This window comes from Salvia splendens, chromosome 8 (assembly GCF_004379255.2).
Source record: "Salvia splendens isolate huo1 chromosome 8, SspV2, whole genome shotgun sequence".
Taxonomy (NCBI): domain Eukaryota; kingdom Viridiplantae; phylum Streptophyta; class Magnoliopsida; order Lamiales; family Lamiaceae; genus Salvia; species Salvia splendens.
In genome coordinates, this window is record NC_056039.1 from 34,249,905 (window position 1) to 34,270,298 (window position 20,394).

Here is a 20,394-nt window from a genome sequence, read left to right on the forward strand (position 1 = left end):
GTATGCCGTCACTAGTCATTTTTCATTTAATTTTGATTTAACTTAAATTATAAATGGTATTTTTGTCAATTACAATCACAGTATCAATTGTTAAAACAAAAACGGCTAGGGAAATTTCAAATCGATGTATAGAGATAAAGTTTGGGATTTGAAACTGAATTTGATGAAATGTGAAACAGCAAGCAGAGATCTTATTGATCCCACAAATGTTTCGGATACAACTCTCAAAGGCATCGAAAAAGCAAAGAAGGCTTCGAACCGAAGGTGTCACTAACAAAAGAGGCGCATAGATGCAGTTCCATCAGTCGACGCCGACGACACCACCAAAAATTTCAATATATTTTGTCCCAGTAACTTGAAAGTCGCACAAGATGGCAACTTAGGTGGTAAGATAATTCTCCTTCATCCAATAGGTTGAGGTTAGAGTTATCGCGAGTTAGATGAGGAACCATCCCTTTTGCCATGACGTACTATGAATTTTGGCTATCTGACATCGTTTAAGGGGTCAAGTTGTCATTTCATTATTTTTCCGATAATTTTTTTATTCACAATTTTGGTTCATTTCTTTTTGAGTTCCTAGGATTTCTAAAGCAATTAATAATAATGACTTTCATTGCTTGGTAATCAGTTATTTGTATCATTAATAAATTAAGAATTCAAGAAATAGGGAAAAGAAACCGGAATGCTTGAAAAAAATTGTTTCACTTGGATGAGAAGGCACGTTGAGAATCAAGATGAACACGACGTCTTAATGTATTGTGGTAATTGTTGCTAAAACCACTAAGTTTTAAGTTAATTGCGTTTTGTCACGTACCTTTTACAATTTGAATGATAATTCACAAAATTTTAATTTCTTAATTTTCCCATACTGAACTTATTTTTTTAAATCGAAATTTCAGTGCATTAATATTGATGAGCATGATCCACAAAGAAAATAATTTGTCAAAAACTTAAAAATTAGATGCGCGGATTTGAGTGTGCTAATGAAAAATGCCCAAGCCTTGATGCCGTTTAATATAATTTGTCAACCGGTGTTTTATCCATATTGGCATTTAGACTTCGAGCTTAACTTTGATTTCACTAGAATTATTGGTTGTGCAAAAAAAAATGTAAAAAATTAAAACAACTGTAATTCTTATTTAAGATTTAAACATCTCAGCGATAGATTAGTGTGTGCATATATAGCATAAAGTACGGAGTAGTACGTGTTTATTGCTTGCATATCTATTAGTACACAAATTAAAATGTATAATCCATCTACATATATAATGAATAAAATTCGATCAAAATACACTAATACATCTCTCCATTCACACAAATTTTCAAGCCACGCAATCCTCATTTTTCACACAATATTACCAACCGTAAAATTGGATAGTATTTTTCTCAAATTGAACAAAATGTCAAAAATTGAATAATACTACTAATATTACTTACAAATAATTCTGAATTAAGCCCATTTGGCCAAAAGGGACATACACCCTGCCCCAATGAGAAGTGACAAATTTGCCCCTAGTTGAAGCTTTCCATTATTTTGGAGCTTAGGGCTCATGAAATCAGCCGAGAGAAGATCAACCAATGCCATGTATATTAGTATGCCGGCCGATGCCGAATTGAAGACCCCTTCAACGATGAGGGCTGTCGGGCTCGTCTCACTATAGATGTTGGTTATTCCAATGCCTATAGCGATGCCCACTGGCGTCGTGAGAGAGAAGAAAACTGCCATTATTGCCACTGCACGAGCGTTAAACTTTGCCTATAAACAACAACAATAAAGGTTAGATAAGTATACTTTTTCAAATCAAACATGTAGCGCGCACATACCTGAGCAATGCATCCTCCAAGTCCAATGCCTTCGAAAAATTGATGAAATGCCAAAGCAGCAATCAAGGGCTTTATTGTCTTTGGACTTTCCGAAGCCCCTAATGCTATTCCAATAATGACTGAGTGTACAATAATACCTAATTCCAACACCTTGAAATGGAAAATATAATTCAAAAGTAAGTATTGATATTAAAGGGTAAAAATAGAGAGAAGTAACTTATGAACTTATTTGATAATTTGATTTCTTTCACTTTCAATCAACAATTTTGGTCGTATTTTAATTATAAATGTTTGAATTTTGTGGCAATTTTGAATATAGTGCCGACGTGAGGACATCTATAGTTATAGGACCATGAGATACATATTTATTAGGCTTAGATAAAAAAACTAGTAATAAATCAAATTAAATAACCAAAGTCGAATTGATGAGTGCCGTATCATATACGATGAATTATGAAATCCAAGTAACAAATTTGATTTATAAAAAAAAATTAATGACAATTTATTGAAAAGTGTATGTATATGAATGATCTAATGACTGAAAATGATTTAAAATCGATAACATATGTACTACCTGTGAGATGACACGGTGGCGGAGTAGTTCGGTGTCTCCGGAACCGGCATTGAGCGACACCGGCCCATGTGCATGCCCGTGCACAGCGTGCGTGTGAGCCTCCACCGCCCTCTCCTCGTCCCCGCCCTCCGACTTCACCCTCGATCGGCGGCTATAGTACGACGTGGCGTAGGTATCGACCATGAGAGTCCCGATCGCTGCCAACATAGCGACAAAGCCCGTGAAGGGGAAATCCCCCCACGGGTGCTCGGGGATGCACGGTGACGTCAGGCTCTCGAAGGCGTCGGGCAGCACGTGGATGAACCCGGTGGAGAGGATCACCCCGGCCGCGAACGCCTTCACCACGAAGAAGAGGCTCCGCTCCGGGCTAAGCGCCGGAATCCACTTCGCCAGCACCGGGAGGCACACGCCCGCGGCTCCCGCTGCTAAAATCGACGCCAGCGCCGCTAATTTGTATTTTAGCGCCAGCGTCTTGTCGCGATCCCCCTCGTCGGCCTCGCACGTGCACTCCGCAAGGGCCGTGGCGGGAAACAGTATGATCGCGGCGACGAATGCATTTTTAATCGATGAAAATGTCGATTTCGTCATGATAAAACAAAAACGGCTAGGGAAATTTTTCAAATTGATGTATAGAGATGAAAGAAGTTTGTGATTTGAAACGGAATTTTGATATGTGGTGTATATGTAGGCATATAGCTGAGGTTGAAGACATTGTGACAACATGAATTGAATAAAATTGGTGAATTTAGTGTTGAGGATTATTGAAGAGAGGAAATCTAGTGAGGGAGTAGAGTAAGAATGTCGACATATTTAAGAGTTTGACTTAGCTACGAAATACATTTATGACAATAAATTAAAGCGTGACAATAAATTAAAGCGTGTATTTATTAACTGATTATCAATATTTCTTGTGTTTTTTTTTTGTTTTGTTCGAATCAAAGTCAATAATAACGATACCATGTGACAATGTTTCACCCTGCACATTTTGTTAATTATTTGAGAATAATGCAAACCCCAAAATGACAAAATGGAAATAGTAAGGAAATAATGATGATAAATGGCTATATATATAGTCGTATCTACTCACAAGTGAAGATGATAATTTCATCTTTGAGTAAATGATTGATTACTAACGTGGATCTTTAAATTTGTAGCAAGCAACCACCTCGAGTTTACTTCGGGTACTTTAAATTAAAGTCGATATATCGAGTGTAGTGCTGACTGAAAATATTGAAATAACGCAGCCGCGTAACAAATTGAAAGGCGAGGCATTGCCACATCTAATTTTCGATTGATTGGAATAAATTGGAAATGTTAATTTTGCATTATTGGATTGTGGCCTTAAGTTTACTTTGGATAATTTAGATCGACATATAAGTGTGGTGCTAACAGAGTTGGAAATATTGAAATCATGCAACCGCTTAACAAATTAAAAGGCTGTGGCATGCCACATCCAATTTTAGAAATGTTAATTTTGCAAAAAATTGGAATGTGGTAACATTATCTCAGCGTTTCAAATATATCGCATTAATGTCACAACATATCTATTTTATTTATTTTAAAACGATTTAAAAATAAGAACCAACAAGTTTCACATTTGAAACTTTGAATAATAAGCAAATGGGGCCAATTCACTTCTAATAAATTAATTTAGTGGTTATGAATTGCATAAAAGAAGATTATCCATTCGAATTGACTCTTAATAATTATAAGATGATTAGTGGCTGTGAATTGTTATTCAATAATAATAATTATTATTATTGTGGTGAAAGTGTAAGAATGTTTATCTTCCTCTGTCCCCTAAATATTGTCACAGTTTGACAGAGCACACGTTTTAAAAAATGTAATGGAAATTGAGTTTTAAAAGTTGGTAGAATGTGGGTCATACTTTGTCCTAATTTTAAAGTATTAGTTTTACAATAAAATGGGAGAGAGAATAAGTTGGTAGAATGTGGGGTTCACTACCAAAGATAGTATAAAGTGAAATGTGACAAATTTTATGCGACGGACAAAAATGGCAAAATGTGACAAAATTTCAAAGACGGGGGAGTACTATTTTTATCTTTAGTCCACTTAGTTTATATACGTTAACTGGCCATGAATGCGACTTTGTTGATACCTTCAATTTTAAATTAGAATTCGAGTTATCACAGCCATTACCACATTTTTACTTGCATAGATTTGTTGATTGACGATTAACTGCGGCTTCGTTAGTAAAACTAAATTAGGATTCGAGTTACCACAGCCACTAATATATTTTCACAAGCTTACATAACTAAGAAACATGAAACGATTGTCCATTCAAATACACCAAACAGCACGTTTGTAAATTATTGTTTTTGGGACACCACCGGAAATTGATATATAAACGTTTACTTTTTTCTTCTTTTTTTTAGGAGTAATATTCATAAGTCGTCTATCACTATTAAATGTCAAATCTAAAATAATTGAAATTTCATATTGACAAACAAATAGTTTGGTTGGCGTCCACCTCAAAGGCTAATGAGCATATAATTTCATTCGAAATCAGAGGGTCACAAAATAAGCACACCTAATTAATTCTATTTGCCACGTCTGAGAAATTAAGATGATTAAATTGCATACTTAGTTTTGTAAGCATTTGGTTTTAATATTTACTTAAGTTACAAGTCCATTATGTCAACATCATGTGGAAATTTTAGCTGGCGTTATTTATTATGGGGATCAATTTCAGTTTAATTGGTATTTTGATTTGAAAATCTATTAATTAAGTATGCTATTTAATTTGCTAACGATTTTTTCTTGGAGATTTTATCGGATTATAGTTGGCATAAAGATTTTATTTATACACTCCATATCTGCATTTAGAGATATCCTTTCCCTTTTTTCTGAGGAGAGGCAAGAACCATCCTTTCCCTTAAAATATGCTACTACAAGATTGAAAAATATCTAGATATTTTTCAAATATATTTTTCCATTTTTATTAATTCATTGTCTTTCCCTTAGTTATTGTCATGAAACTCAAAAAACTAAAAAACATATATGATTTATTCATTTTTTTTATTACTTAAAATACATGGATAAAATTTACAATTCATTTTGCATTACTTACAACAGAGTTTTTATCATATATGTTGACATGGTTGACTGTGTAAAACAAATCATTTACTAATTACAAAAGTAGTGTGTTATACGTCTCAATTGAATTTAGGTTTGCATGATTGGACAACGTGCATAAAGATAAAGTAGCGATAAATGTGCATTTATATATGATGAATTTTTAGTTATTTTACATTTAAAATTTGATTATAAATATTAAGTAATTTACTACTCCATGAATCAACATATCACATATTTACTTTACCTTCCTACCGCAATTAAGACAAAAATTATCTTTTTCAAATTAATTATCTGAAGAAGAAATTATTAATTTTTTATTAAAATCTACATCTCTTCGAATCATATTAGCTGGCCTTTTTAGTTATATCTTTTAAAATATCTTAATAAGAAATAATAAAATTAATAATACCTCGAATTTGGATAATCAGGCAAAATTCTATAAATGGGGATTCTGAGAAAATCTCTTCCATAAATGGACCGCTTTTTTATTTTTTATTTTTTATTTTTGTTTCTGTCTTTGGGTGTTATGTTACTCATTCTGAGGTTATGTACGGACTTTACCATAGAATTATTAGAGGAAATATTTCATGATAATGGAAAAGAGAGAAATATTCTTTCACAATGTAAGCAACTTGGTACATTTGGACTCAATACTGCTGTAATCGCCAGTGGTAAACTATACAGTATATACTGGAAACTATAACAACATGAAACACACCAAGAAAAAATAAAATCTAAAGGAAAATCAATCAACAAACCAAAATCTCTAACTTCCAGCAACAGATGATACTTTATCGAACAGATTATTATCTAAGTCGAACACAAACAAGCAGCACGCGGTACAATTACTCACAGCTTAATGTACAAGGCAGTCATTTCTCATCACTGTCATAGTATCCATCATCGTCGTAGTACTCTTCCTCGGAATCATAGTAGTACTCTTCGTCATCACCTTCTTCGCCATAGTCCAATAAGCCCCTCCCGTTCTGTCCCCTTAAACTCTCTTGAATCCGATCCCTGATGGCTGTTCCCTGAGAGAGAAGCAAACAAAATTAAGAATGGTGGGAAGGAATATAATACGCATTCAGTGACTGAAGCTCACCATTTTGTGACAACGTTCCTCAAACATCTCGAGGAATCCAGCAACCATTCTATCAGCATTTTCAACCCACATGTTGCGGTGAATGGTAGCAGTTTTTGCAACTGTTTGTATCTGTGAGAGAGGAAATTGACAATGAAGTTGTGCATGACACAAATAAAGTTATAACCCAATGCTAGTCGGTAAATCATAACAAGGTGATTGGTATGAAACAACAAAATATGGACATGGGAGTGGATAAATTAAGACAAAAACAATAAAGTTTCAGGAGGAATGGAATATGCAATAGCATGCTGTGTAGTTGGAATGGGTGATCCATACTTCCACGAATAAGAATTCCTAAGCTAAAGGCAGTTCCCAATGGTAACAAATATACAAATCATGGAAATTAGAACGAAGACAGTAATGGTCACCCCGTTCCTACTTCATCCAACATACCAATCACCTAACACTCATGAATGGCCACATAAACTCCCAGAGAGCCAAATAGCAGTTCCCAAATTATTTTCTGAACTAAAAAGAGGAGAAGAAAAGGTTCCACAGCTAAACAAACAAAACTGCTCTACTTTCTCCCAATTTTTGTATCATGTTCTTCTTAAGTGTACAAAGATCAATCATTTGTACAAAATGGTTTGTTTTACCTATGAGTTTTGTTCAGTCAAACAATGCACTAAAATGGATTGCAGAAGAAAAAAACTATACCTTCTCGCCAACCTTTTCTTGATGCTCCTTAACTTTCTCTTGCAGCTTCCTTAGTCGCATATTTACCCGTAGTCGCTTTTCCTGCAAAAATTAAACAAGCTTTCATTATTACAGTTTAAAGAAAGAACTAAGTATTTCAGATCAATTCACAGAAGGAATGGGGGGCATCATGCCTTGACATAGCTAAGATTAAGCTCCTTTCTCGAATATCCACGGTCCAAATTGCGCATCACATATTGGTTATAGTCCTTTACTATCCTCATAATGATATCAGAAGTTGAAATCCCATCAGTCCTTTTGGTCTCTTTAAATCTCCCCACAGCTTTGACCTACACCAGAAGTAGTTAAGTATGATAACCAAGTCTCAACTAAGTGGAAAATAATCATCACCAATTAACTATGTAAAATAAGATCGTAATATTGTGAAAAAAAAATCTTTATACAGAATCAATCTTACAAATTCATAAACATCGTTACCAGCTCCACTTGCATCAGCATAACTGCAAGAAAAGATTACATCCATTTAAGGGTGTAAAGTCAAAGTTATGAAATTGAATATACCAGATCTGATCTCATCATTGTCAGGTTATTTAGGGATCTGGGATCATGATAGTTTAGAAATAAGCTTTGAATAAATTAACTTCAAATATAAAAGCATTGACTTTCTCTAATTCAAGAATCAACAGATGCGCATAACTGACCCTAGACTAGCAAATCACATTAGCCAAAGCCACTAATAACCAACACCCTCTGGGAAGCTTATATAGGCACAGCATAGCGAAATGGAACGAGAAAAATAAAATTTAGTAGGCAAAAGGTCATTGTCATGGAATCAAGGGATGACCAACTCCTCGGTTCTCACATGTCTTTATTTCTCGACACAAGTGTTGACTCTAATCCAAGATTCTGTTAAAAAAGGATCACTTGATAAGCAACACTTACGGGAGAGAATCATGAGCAACGTAATCTATATTGTGCTTGTCCAAGAACTCTTGATCAATCACCCATGGGGCATCAGGAATAACTTCATCAACCCACCTGCCAGAGGAAATAAGAGAAATGGAAGTTCAACAAGACTTAATCAACTTCACAACAAAATTAACCACATTTAACATCCTAATAACACTAAAATGCATAAGTATGTATACTACAGAATCACAGATCACAGACTTTCCAGCTAACAACTAATAGAGGCTAAATCAACATTAGGCAATCATGAACATAGTAAAACCATAAAACACAAAGGAGCACAGCAAGAAACAAACTTGCAATGGCGAAGGGATTCATAACGCTCCGATTCAGTCATAACAGTCTTGCCTTTGAACTTGTGTGTAACCTCATCATTGCAGCATCCAACAAGCAAGTAAGTATTCGGAAACCTAAAAAGATACATGACATAATTTAATCATTTATTTATTAAAAAAATCGATAAATCAAGCACAAAGTCGAACTAGACAAACTGCAGATCAACACAATTCTCACGGCAAAGTTAAGTTGACTAAGGAGTAAAATTACAAAGAAAAACAGAAAATCACAACCACGAACTCTCAGAACTCCACCAAAAGCACTAACTCACAGCTTACGAAACCCTAACTCGACGCTAACCTCGCAATCGACCAAAAAATAGCAGTACTAAACCGAATCAAACAGAGCAACACAGTAAAGATCAGATCAAAGCACGAAATCATACGATTTTTTGGCTTGCTCGAGGGAGCGAGCGTGTCCGAAGTGAAATAGATCGTAGATCCCGTCGGCGTAGACACGAATTGGGCGGTCAGACGAGGAAGGAGCGTTCACGGCATCGCCCTTGGCGCTCTCAGTTGTGTTCACGGTAGTGGACTGTGTCTGCTGCTCCTCCGCCGCCGCAGCAGCAGCAACGCCGCTCTCGACCATCGCTGCCGTCGGCGGTTTCGATTTCAGCCAAACACTTCTATTCAAAAGGAAAACACCGAATACACTCTGCCACCGCTCGAACTGAATTTTATTTTGATCATTTATGAATTTATATAATGCTCATAGTCATATGTAAAAAGGAAGGACTGAAGGAGTACTTTTTATTTTCTAATTTGATAAGATTGACAAAATTAATTTAATTATATGTCATACGATAACGGAATAAGATTATTCCATTATTTGGACTGTTAATACCTTTCAAATTTGGAATTTTTCTCACTATGAAGATTTATAGATAAATTAAAATGTATGACATAAAGTAAAATAGTTTATTTTAAGGTTTGGAAATCATAAAAATCACATCTTAATACCTTGTAATTATTTAAATTTTGGAACGTCTGAGATTAGTAAAATTGTTTATTTTGAGAGTGGGAAATCACAAAAATCAAATTATAATAGCTCGTAATTTATAATATAACATGTTTGAGATAAACTAAAATTGTTTAGGTAGGGGTGTAGTGGAGCTTAGATATTGGGTTCCATAGATATTTCATTTTATAAATGATAATAGACCTCACGTTCTATTAACAACATTCCATTCACATTTTATTACATTTATAAAATTGGGATCCATATTTCATTACATTTTTCCATCAATTTTTATTTACATTTTTTGAATCAGTGTCGGACTCAACTAAGACTCATGAATTACGATGGTCGGAGTTTTATCTAATTCTACAAGTATTCTAGAAGCTAGATATAAATTAATATATATGCATTCTTTTGTTATGCACATTTAATAATCAATATATATAGACGTGTTCGCTATTATTAATAAAACTAGTATCTCTCCCGTGCTATGCACGGCCAATTATATTTTTTTCCAGAATATATATAATACCAAATAATTATGTGGCATAAATATTAAATGAAAAATAATTTATCATAATTAATCCATAATAGAGATAGAAATTATAAATTATTGAGTTTCATTTCATTGCAATATAGTGATCCTATACACTAAAAACCCAAACCTCGAAACCTAAATCCTGAACCCTTAACTTTAGTAGAAATTATAAATTATCGAGCTTCATTTCATTGCAATAATATTGTGATCCTATACACCCCTAACCTCGAAACCTAAATCCTAAACCCTTAACTTTAAAATATACTCATCATGACCAACAATGAGCCAAATATCAATAAAATTCTCCCTCCGTCACAGTTCAATTTTAATTTGTTGATCACTTATTCTATTTTGAGGGTTTTAGATATGTATTCGATATCTTACACTGGGTTGGCCTACTTGATAATTCTTACTGTAGTGGAGGTTTTTTATCTGAATCTTGTCTGTAAATCTGTTTATATGATCATATCAAGAAAGTGCTTTACAATAGGCCTATGTGAACGGTAAACAAAAAAAATCTTGCTTGCAGTCATCCAAGGATTAAAATGAAAAGGTTTTTAAATCAAATAACATAAATGTCAATTGAAATATCAAACGTTAAATATTAGAAGTGGTATAACATTGATGTAGATTTAACTCATATTTAATCACGATGGAAATCATCATCTAATTATATCATATAATTTATTTCAAAAAATGCTTACAATGGAAGCTTTGAATCCTAATAGGAGATGAATGATCATTACAGCCGTAGATAGTGGATAATTATGTCAATTAATTCATAATCAATTTTTATATTTGAAGATAGAAACTACCGGGTGAATTTCAAATTGTGCTTCCAAAATTTAATGAGTTCAAAGTGGAAGATATAATTTTTTAAAATTGCATTTACATCCCTGGCATAAAATTGCATTTACAACCCTTTGCGCGACTTAAAATATTTTTATTTTATTAATACATTGTGAATAAACTAAATAAAATAAGAAACAACATCGTTACATAAGATTTAAAAAATAAAATAAAATGTACTATACACAACATGTTAAATAATTTTAAAACTAAATCAACATGGAACATTTGTTAATTAGAACATTTACATAGATCTCTACAACAAAGAAAAATATCACCCTTAACAACACACACACTTCAATACTAAAACACTATTTAATATGAAATCAATATAAATATTTAATATACAACTTAAAATATTATAAGGACAATAATATTGTGATAAAAGACAAAATGATGGACCACAAAGCATATAAACAACACACATATATAAATATTAATAGTAAAACTTAACATTAGAACAACAAAACAATAATTCAAAAATTATGAAAAAACTTATTTGTAAACAACTTTAACAGTTTCCTCTTTTCACACCTAAATTGATGATTTATACATGTGGGCTAAAAAAATGTGATACTTCATGTACTTTGTCGTCTTTTATGCTCTTCTTCTTCTTTGTTTCCTTTTGCCATTTCATTGACTTTTGGTGTTTTCTTTGCACGAAAAACTACGTAAGAAACAACATCAATAAAGAAAGGAGGATGGATAAGAGACTGATGGAGCAACACGCTAGCATTCTCCATCATTGTGTACGTTGATGCACATAAGTTAAGCCTGAATTTATTCACTATTTTTTACTAATGGAGTTTGTACATTGTTTTTGACTGAGCTAATGTGTTCGAATTAGTACTATTTATAGACAAAATTGGGTGTAACCATCCAACATATAAATGGATTTAATTATATAATGTAACCGTTGTTAATTGTTATATCTAATAATTAGGTTTGTAACTCATGTATTTGGAAGAAATTCCATTATTGGGAATGAAACTCCTCCTATCATTAAAGAAAATGTAACGTGCTTATTATGGGACGCATATCATTGGTTCCACCATTCATTCAAATAATTTGAAATTATATAGTAATAAATGGATGAAATTATAATGTAACCGCTACGAATTTAAAAATTAGTTCCAAAGTTATTTAAGACAATGCTTAAATTAGTTGCTCAAATTGATAAGAAACGTCCACTAAACACTAAATGTTTAAAATCTCACCCAAAAATTTCACTATAGTAAATTCATGTTGTGAATTAATTACATAATAGAGGCTCTGAGCCCTAATAGGAGATGAACTATCATTACAATCCAAGAGAGTGGATACTTATGACAATTAATTCGTAATTTATATTTGAAGATAGAAACTACCGGATGAATTTAAAATTGGGCTTACCGAAATTTAATGAGTTCAAGTGAAAGATTTAATAGTTTTTCTTAATTGCATTTACCTCCATTCCACAAAATTTTTATTCAAAAGGTCCCAAAACTCAACTTTTATATATGTATAGATAATAGCCTATTAGTATTAATGTCTCTTTATTGATTTCAACTTTTGCACCTTTTATTGGCTAGAGTGCCAAAGCTAGACGTAGAACTTACAAGAGTGTGTGAACTGCTATAATTAAATAATTCATCATCGAATTTTGGGGACAATTATAATTATTAATCATAAACTTTATACATTGTATAGAATCAACCATAGGCTATTATATGATTTCGTCAATTACTGCGATGTAGTAGTACTAAAATTTATGTCATGTTATAAATTTTACCCTTATAATTTTATAATTATAAATAAAAGACAAACAAAAGGGTATAAAATTAATTTTCCGGTAAAATATTAAATATCCAACAATATTCTTCAATTTCAGTGTATGGATTTTTCAGTCTCGTCTCGTGTGCATTGAATTTAATTTATGTAATTTAAAGAAAAAAATAGAATGGAAAGTGAAATTAATAGGGATATATCTAAGTTAATATTTTTGTTCTGTTTTGTTTTGAACAATTTCAGTCACTCTCATGTGAAAGCCTTTGCATCGTTAATTTTATTACTCCGTAGTAATTTTTATTTGCTTTATTACATGGAAACTTGTGACCATTATTTATAGATGGGTTTTAAATTATTTTTCTAATAGCCGATAAATTAATTGTTAAAAAAATTATTCTCCAATTCACACTGGTCTATAATTGAAGAACTATAGTATAAAAGTCTCAAATGTGGGGAAAGGGAAAGACGAGGTTGGTAGAAAGGAACCACGGTTGTTGCGGCGGTGGCGCCGCCTCCGCTGCGACGGACAATTAGTTTATATAAGTTAAACTTCCTACTTTCTAATTATTTTATGTTTTCTAATTACTAATCAAATGCGATCTCAAGCTTTTACTCATGTACTCTTTGAATTTAAATAGTGAGCAAAGTAAGTATATATACAGTATAGATGTTGTAACATTTGGTTTCTTCAATGAATTATTGCATGACCTACTCGTTGAGCATATACGAAAGTAGGCCTTTGTGATCTGATGATATCCGAGTGGAAGAGTCGTAGCTCAACAATTACTTTCCCATTCTAAAAATAAAGTTTTGTTAAAATTTTACAATATTATTTTGAATTTATACAAAAATGAGAATATGTACTCCCTCAATCCCATCGCAAATTATCAACTTCTTTTTAGGATGAGATTTAGAAAAAATGATAGTATTAAATTAAATTGAGATAATAAGTAAGATATATAAAAGAATAATAAAGTAAAAGGTAGTAAAATGTTATTTTTTTCTAAAAATAAATTTAATCATTTGAGTTTAAGGTGAGACAATAAAAAATAGAAATTGATTATGTATAATGACATATAAGGATTAATGAGTACTTACTATATATCACCCGTAGTATAGGTGGGGGATGGGGTATGTTGAGATCCAAGGGTATGTTCACATGTGAAGAAAACAGTCCACTTGATTAAACATTAATTATATAAAGAATATTCCACATGAGTTGTGGTTTAAGGGTATAACAATTGGTTTTCTAAAACATAATTCAAAGATTAGGGTGTGTTGTTATTATATTTTTTAAGGACAATCATATATTGCACAAATGAAAAGATAGTATGCGTGTAATTTATTAAGTATACAAAACCTTCACTCCTTAATTAATTCACTAATTAAAAGGTTGTATTCCTAATCCTATTTAGTGTAACAACCAAATTTACAAATCCATCAACTTTGAGTACATTACACACATCACATCATTAAAAAAAGCTAAAATAACAATGATTTTACCGATCGACAGATTTTGTCGGAAATTACCAACAACTTATATCATGTTATAAAACAGTAGGATTATCGACAAATTTACGAATATTTGAATATGAATTCACAAACAATTCCAAAATAAAAATTTTAATATTATATTATATTATAATGTCCTAAAATAACATACAATATTCTTTTCATAACAAAAGGAGCCAAAGGTCCAATAAGGAATGCTACATTTTAATCAACAAAACCAAACCCCCCAAAAAAAAAGGGCAAAAAAAAAAAAACACAGTACACCTACTATGATTCATAGATTTCCATATAGTCAAGAGTGAAAAAAAAAGAAGAAGAATTTACAACGAAAAGTCAGCAAAGATGATCACCTAATTTCCCCATAAATCAAACCATAAAGTTTTCATAATTAATCCTATTCCCGCTCCCCGCCGCCGCCTGCGGTGGCACACCGACGCCGCCGCCATGCACGCCGTCCATCACAAACATATTCTGCTGCTGCTGCGGATACTGCACGTGGAAACCGCCGCCGGCCGCCACACGATCCATGTAGCTCGCGGCGGCGCCTCCACGGCTGGGAATCAGGAGCTGCCTGGCGGCGGGCCCCCCGGTAAAGTGCTGCACCATGGCCCTGAAGTTGGCCGTGTCCGTGTTGAGGAGGGTGGTGGGGGTCCGCCTTGAGGCCCTCGACCGCCTCCTCGCTGGCTTGGCCACACGGCCTTGCTCAGGGATCAGGTTGTTGTTGTTGTTGCTGTTGTTGTTATTGTTATTGTTATTGTTGTTGCTGCTGCTGGAGCCGTTAGCGGCGAAGAAGGTGGTGGTGGGAGAATTAGTTTGGAAGGTTTGGTTGATTTGAGAGAAATCATGTTGGTAGGGTTGGAAAAGCCAATCACTAGGGTTTGACATGGTTTGGCTAATGGCCATAGACAAAATTTGAGAGCTATGGTTTAATTAAACTCTCTCTATCTCTTCATATTTTTGAGAGAGAGAATATGAAGAATGGGAATGAGAGAGTGGGATAAAAGGTGTTTAGAGTAATTGGATTGAAGTATTTATATAGAGTTAGCAAGTCTTGGTCTTTAAAGTCTTCATTTTATGTTTTTTAATCGTTTAATGTAGTATATATGGATGACTATTGATGAAATTAAGTGTTTTTGTACGTTATTTCTAGATATATTAGAGATTGGGAGACACCAATTATTACCAACAAATGAACCCACGATTTGTTAAATAGGATACTAAAGAATCGTCAATATGTACTTGATTATGTGATTAAAAAATATTATCATTTTTGACCTATTGATCTAATTAGAATATGGTTCTCTTTTTATAAATTTTAGAATATTAGTACAACGTTTGCTCTCGGGTAGATCTTTAGTCTCCAACCTTACATAATATTTAGAATAATTATAAAATTTTATAATATTTAGAGAAAATTGCAAATTCAGGTAGGATCAGGAGATTAACCGACTTTATTTTCGGCCTATAAAAACCAAAAAACTCTTAAATTTTTAGGCTTCCATATATGTATTTTTAGGCTCAATTGGATTTATATTGGTATTGGGATTACGGCTCACTTTATAGTTGTGGTTTGACATCACCCTAACCATATCGAATTAGACAAATTATTTAAGTGTTTATTATCTTTTATTCGTATTATTTATGTGTTCCTTTCCTAACATTTTCAGCATATCTGACCTACAAATTTCGTTTCTTAAATCTGTGGCTATCTAAAATGGTTGAACATAAAACAAGTCAAAGAAAGACCTAAAACACAAAGGAAATGTTTGGTGGGGTTTCTCGAAGCTAAAGGTGGGGTGTTGCTTCCACGAAGCAAGTAATCGAATTGAGTATGAAAGCAATGACATCACCATTCTTTCTTTGGAATAGTATATATTCAACCATTGACTTCACAACCTTAACTTCAATTTCATTCATATACTTCCATTTTATATATAAATAAATGTAAAACTTATAGACGGTTCAAAATATATTGGTAGTTATATTTGTAATTTTATTGTTGTTTTCTCTATTTGATTTTAAGCATGAATATATTATTTCGTCTTATCTTGATTATTTACTTATGTATATCTCTTTATATACCATTTGATTTAAATTATTTTTCTTAATACTATATGATATCCTTTATATTCCATATTTAATATTTTATCATTGTTTTCTTTGGTGTTAAAAGTGAATCCGGTTATCCCTAATTAACGTGTAGTACCATTTTCCAACTAAAGTAATTTAGAATTTTGTTATGTTTGATCAATTTATTTTTAGGTAAAATTCTTATTTTGACCCTACGAATTCTTAACTAGAAAATTAGTTTTTTATTTCTATATAACGGTAATTTTTAGCTACATCATTTGTCTTTCAAAGATTTAGACGTGGCTGACTAATTATATACATCACCACTCGTCCTAAATTATGTATTCCACTACTAGTATTTCTATTAGTACCATTTATATTAAAATTGTTGATTTGATTGAGTGGCATTTAGATTTTTCCTTTTTTGCAAAAATGTTTTTCATTTCACTTCTTAATTTATACACATCGATTAATTTCATGAAATCGACTTATATTAATTCATCATTAATCCCTATATATTCTGGTCACGAAAACCATGCCATGCAGTTTGATCAAATTCTGATCAAATTCCGTAACTTTAAGAAACACTTATGTACTATGATAACTTATATTCTATATTTCATACTAAACCCAATTCATTTCGTAAATAATATATACATTTGCAAAAAAAATCAGCTTTCATTTTATGCATAATTTCCTCTAAATACAAATAAATGAGACGATCAAGAACATATCAAAGTTTTTGCTATAGTTGATTACTTTTTAAAATAATGGGATTGATGACCAATAATTATTAGAGCAATTTGCTCAAAGATCAAATAGTGAACATGTATATATGTGTGTGAGAGAGAGACATAGGAAGATACCTAGAAACTCCCTTTGTGAGCACGATGAGAATGTTGAGTCCTTTGTCATGTAATAATATTGGTCAAAAATGTGTGTGAATATTTTTCAAACCTTGTTACGTCACATTCACATTAAACAATTTGAAATAAACCTTTATCAACGGCGTGACCAAAATCAAATCAAATCAATTCAATTCGATTAAAGTATGCATTAAAAGAGGTTGCTTTGAAATATTAATAAGCTTTATTATATTGTGTATCCAGCTTTATTTAGTCGATTAAATAAGCATAAAGTGACAAAGTTATAAAATTTTCTTAAATTCAATGACCTTTGGATAGAAAAAAGGTCGAATTAATTGAAATTCCGTACATCGGTAAATGTGTGTGCATATCATATGGGTTACAAGTAATGATTTAATTGACATAGCAGCTATTGTAGTACTTATTTGATATATATGTTGGGAGCATGCGGCTATTTTTTAATGAGAATGTCAAAATTAACTGCCGAAGTAACACTTGTACCGATAAATCCTTTTATATATTTGTGTGAGTGTGTTGCAATTGCTTCATTTACATTATTTTACATTATTGTATATGTAGATCTGATGCAATGTAATTGACAGTCTTCATATTGACAACATATTAGAGAAATAAGAAAGTGACATTAAAAATCCGAGAGAAGGCCTTTAATCTACTTTATGACTTGATTAAAAGATTACATAACACCTAGAAATATAAGCGATCGTAATATAAATTAATCCTTATCTCCAAACATAACCTTTCCATTTGGTGGGAAGCAGTGGCGGATCGGGTGTACGACTAATTTCCTTTCATCTGGACGTAAAATTACCATGTCTGCCCTCTCCATTTGCTTCAGACTTCACCCCAAAAACCGAAAAAACAGTCATTCCGCTCCAAACCAATCTATTAAGTCAGGCCGAATGAGGCCCAAATCTTTAATAAAACTCCAAATAACATTAGGTGCATCATAGCTGTCTAAATAGTGAGTATAAAACAATTGAGGGATCTTTGATATATATCGGTACTAACATTAGTAACTAAGGTGCATAGGTGTCTATATCTAAGATAAATAACAATCCATTATAAATATGCAAAAATGATATCCGCCGTTATAATAGAGTTTCTGACAAGTAACCACTTCTTTTATGTGATGATGGTGTAAAGATTGAGTCTGTCTTGATGTTAGAGTATGTTTGGCTGAATTCTTGGTGTTGTGTGTTTTTTTGTTAGTTGTTTATAGAAATGAATATTTTTTTGAGTTTGGAGATTTTGGCAAGTGCCCACTTGTTACTTTGGTATGTTGAAGTGTGATGCTAATATAAAGATTGAGTCTTTCTTGATGTTTGAGTGTGTTTTTAGCTGGATTCTTGGTGTTGGGTTTATGTGGCAGCTGTAGAGTTTTATGGAGATGTTTCTGTTAAGTGTTTGTAGGAAAGTTATATTATAAACATTTCAATTCCAGTCTTTTGTTGAATTAATGAAAATGAATTCTTAGAGATCTATATATTCGAATCGAATTCTTGTAGTTCTGGTTTGATGAGATTAATGGAGTTGGTTTAATGGTGACACATTCATCGAGGTAGATTTTAGGTTGCTGTTGAGCTGTATAGGTTTAAACTGTCTGATCAATGGCTTGCCTACTTCAAATGTACGCGCTTAACTGCAGCAACGCGACTACTCAAATATCAAGGATGCTAGCCTCTTGCGTTTTCTAGTCGACACGAGAGGAGTAGATGCTAGCCTCTTGCGTTTTCAATATCATTTGTGGGTATATCTCAAGCCAGAAAACAAATCAAGACACCTTCACCATACCTTCACCATCTCCCATGCCTAGAACTAGTCGACGTTTTCGTCTTCATCCTCTTCACTTAAAACGCCTTCATCGTCGTCACCCTCTTCACTTAAAACGTCTTCATCGTCTTCACTTAAAACGTCTTCATCGTCCTCATCCTCTTCACTTGAAAAATAATCTTCCCCATCTTGATAATAGTTGTATTCATAATCATCGAAATAGGCGTCTGGACCAAACGGATCACGGCCATCCCAGTTAGGCCATGGAACATCACTGACTGAGTCATGGGGGAGTTTAAGACGTTTCATCCTCTGGCGGCATCTCTTCCCTAAATCCCCTTCAAGATGGAGATCAAAGCATCGCCGGACATCAAGTGATTCCAGGCGCCGGACATCACTTAAAAAATAGCCGCATGCCCCCAGCCTCTGGAGTGGAGAATATCCGCCGTTATATCTCGAGGCAGCTCTATCCACGGCGGTGAGGATGGAGCACCAGCCACCGCCTGCGTCTGGTATTTGCATTTCCTTCCTTCCATTGCGATTCAAAACAGTGGGTTCAAGTGAATATGGAACTGACAAGTTGTTTCTAGTTTGTAGCTTCACGTAAATCTTGTGTTCGCAAACGACGCCGTATCATTTGAGAGTAATTCGCGCTTGCTAAGTTGTGCCGAATTTGTACCGCTAAGGCCATCCACTGCGCTGTCTCTATACCGTCCCTTAAATACTATTTGACCACTATTTGAGGGTCCCACTGTCCTTTTTTCCTCCATCCCTTAACTAAGGGACGGAACTTGCAACGCTCCGTCCCTTAACCGTCTCTTATTACGTCCCTTAATTACTATTCATTCAATTTCATTTTTTATTTTTTTTCTCAACCCAATTCAATTAAAACAAACACACTTTATTAAAAACACACTTTATTAAAAAACACACAACATAAAAAACTGTGTCCGAGCCTCCCCGCGAGCCCGATCCCGAGGCCGGCCGGCTTGATTCGCCTCGGCCCTTCCTTGCTCTAGCCGCTTTCGCCGCCTTCGTCCCTTGCGGCCGACGGCGCCCACTCGCGGATCCTCCAGCATCGCCGACCGTACCCGCAAACTCCTGGGATTCAGCTTCAGGTTGGCTGATGCCCTCAGCGGTGTTACCACCAGACGAGTATTGGCCACTCGCCGTATGCTTCGTGCCCTTCGAGGTTGAGCCCGAGCTGGAGCGAAAACCGCCGGCCCACCGTTCCTCGTCCTTGACGGCCTGCCAAACATCAACAAATCTGAATTGATGACGTTCGTCCTGGTAGTAGGCGCGCAAAGCGGACGTCAAAATGTCGGTTGTCGTTGCGCCGCTTTGGTAGCGCGCCTCTTCGGCCGAGTAGATGCCGCAGAATTTTTTGACCTGTCGGTCGACTCGGTTAAAGTGAGAGCGGAGCATTTTAAATTTGCGCTTG

At 33.9% G+C, this 20,394-nt stretch overlaps 3 protein-coding genes across 3 annotated transcripts; all 3 read right to left on the reverse strand.

Annotated features, from left to right (window-relative positions):
* Positions 1-1,291: 1,291 nt before the first annotated feature.
* Positions 1,292-3,198, reverse strand: LOC121746231 (zinc transporter 5-like). The gene is made up of 3 exons (XM_042140169.1): positions 2,399-3,198; positions 1,825-1,974; positions 1,292-1,756 (listed from the first exon to the last, which is right to left on the reverse strand). The coding sequence occupies exons 1-3, from the start codon at positions 3,119-3,121 to the stop codon at positions 1,451-1,453; spliced, it is 1,179 nt and encodes a 392-aa protein (XP_041996103.1). The 5' UTR covers positions 3,122-3,198; the 3' UTR covers positions 1,292-1,450.
* A 2,882-nt stretch (positions 3,199-6,080) lies between these two features.
* Positions 6,081-9,312, reverse strand: LOC121746232 (choline-phosphate cytidylyltransferase 2-like). The gene is made up of 8 exons (XM_042140170.1): positions 8,989-9,312; positions 8,564-8,677; positions 8,241-8,336; positions 7,756-7,798; positions 7,472-7,627; positions 7,299-7,379; positions 6,600-6,710; positions 6,081-6,528 (listed from the first exon to the last, which is right to left on the reverse strand). The coding sequence occupies exons 1-8, from the start codon at positions 9,189-9,191 to the stop codon at positions 6,370-6,372; spliced, it is 963 nt and encodes a 320-aa protein (XP_041996104.1). The 5' UTR covers positions 9,192-9,312; the 3' UTR covers positions 6,081-6,369.
* A 5,017-nt stretch (positions 9,313-14,329) lies between these two features.
* On the reverse strand, positions 14,330-15,240 carry LOC121743686 (VQ motif-containing protein 22-like). The gene has a single exon (XM_042137014.1). The coding sequence runs from the start codon at positions 15,127-15,129 to the stop codon at positions 14,593-14,595; it is 537 nt and encodes a 178-aa protein (XP_041992948.1). The 5' UTR covers positions 15,130-15,240; the 3' UTR covers positions 14,330-14,592.
* Between the last annotated feature and the right edge of the window lie 5,154 nt (positions 15,241-20,394).

What these genes read in the sequence shown, in the direction of transcription:
- LOC121746232 (XM_042140170.1), bottom strand. Translation starts at nt 9,191, where the DNA reads ATGGTCGAGAGCGGCGTTGCTGCTGCTGCGGCGGCGGAGGAGCAGCAG. An exon ending in GAATCCCTTCGCCATTGCAA is followed by an intron (nt 8,337 to 8,563) that starts GTTTGTTTCTTG and finishes TTCCTCTGGCAG; the next exon opens with GTGGGTTGATGAAGTTATTC. An exon ending in TTAATCTTAGCTATGTCAAG is followed by an intron (nt 7,380 to 7,471) that starts GCATGATGCCCC and finishes TAATTTTTGCAG; the next exon opens with GAAAAGCGACTACGGGTAAA.
- LOC121746231 (XM_042140169.1), bottom strand. Translation starts at nt 3,121, where the DNA reads ATGTTGTCACAATGTCTTCAACCTCAGCTATATGCCTACATATACACC. An exon ending in GCCACCGTGTCATCTCACAG is followed by an intron (nt 1,975 to 2,398) that starts GTAGTACATATG and finishes TTCCATTTCAAG; the next exon opens with GTGTTGGAATTAGGTATTAT. An exon ending in TTGGAGGATGCATTGCTCAG is followed by an intron (nt 1,757 to 1,824) that starts GTATGTGCGCGC and finishes TGTTGTTTATAG; the next exon opens with GCAAAGTTTAACGCTCGTGC.
- LOC121743686 (XM_042137014.1), bottom strand. Translation starts at nt 15,129, where the DNA reads ATGGCCATTAGCCAAACCATGTCAAACCCTAGTGATTGGCTTTTCCAA.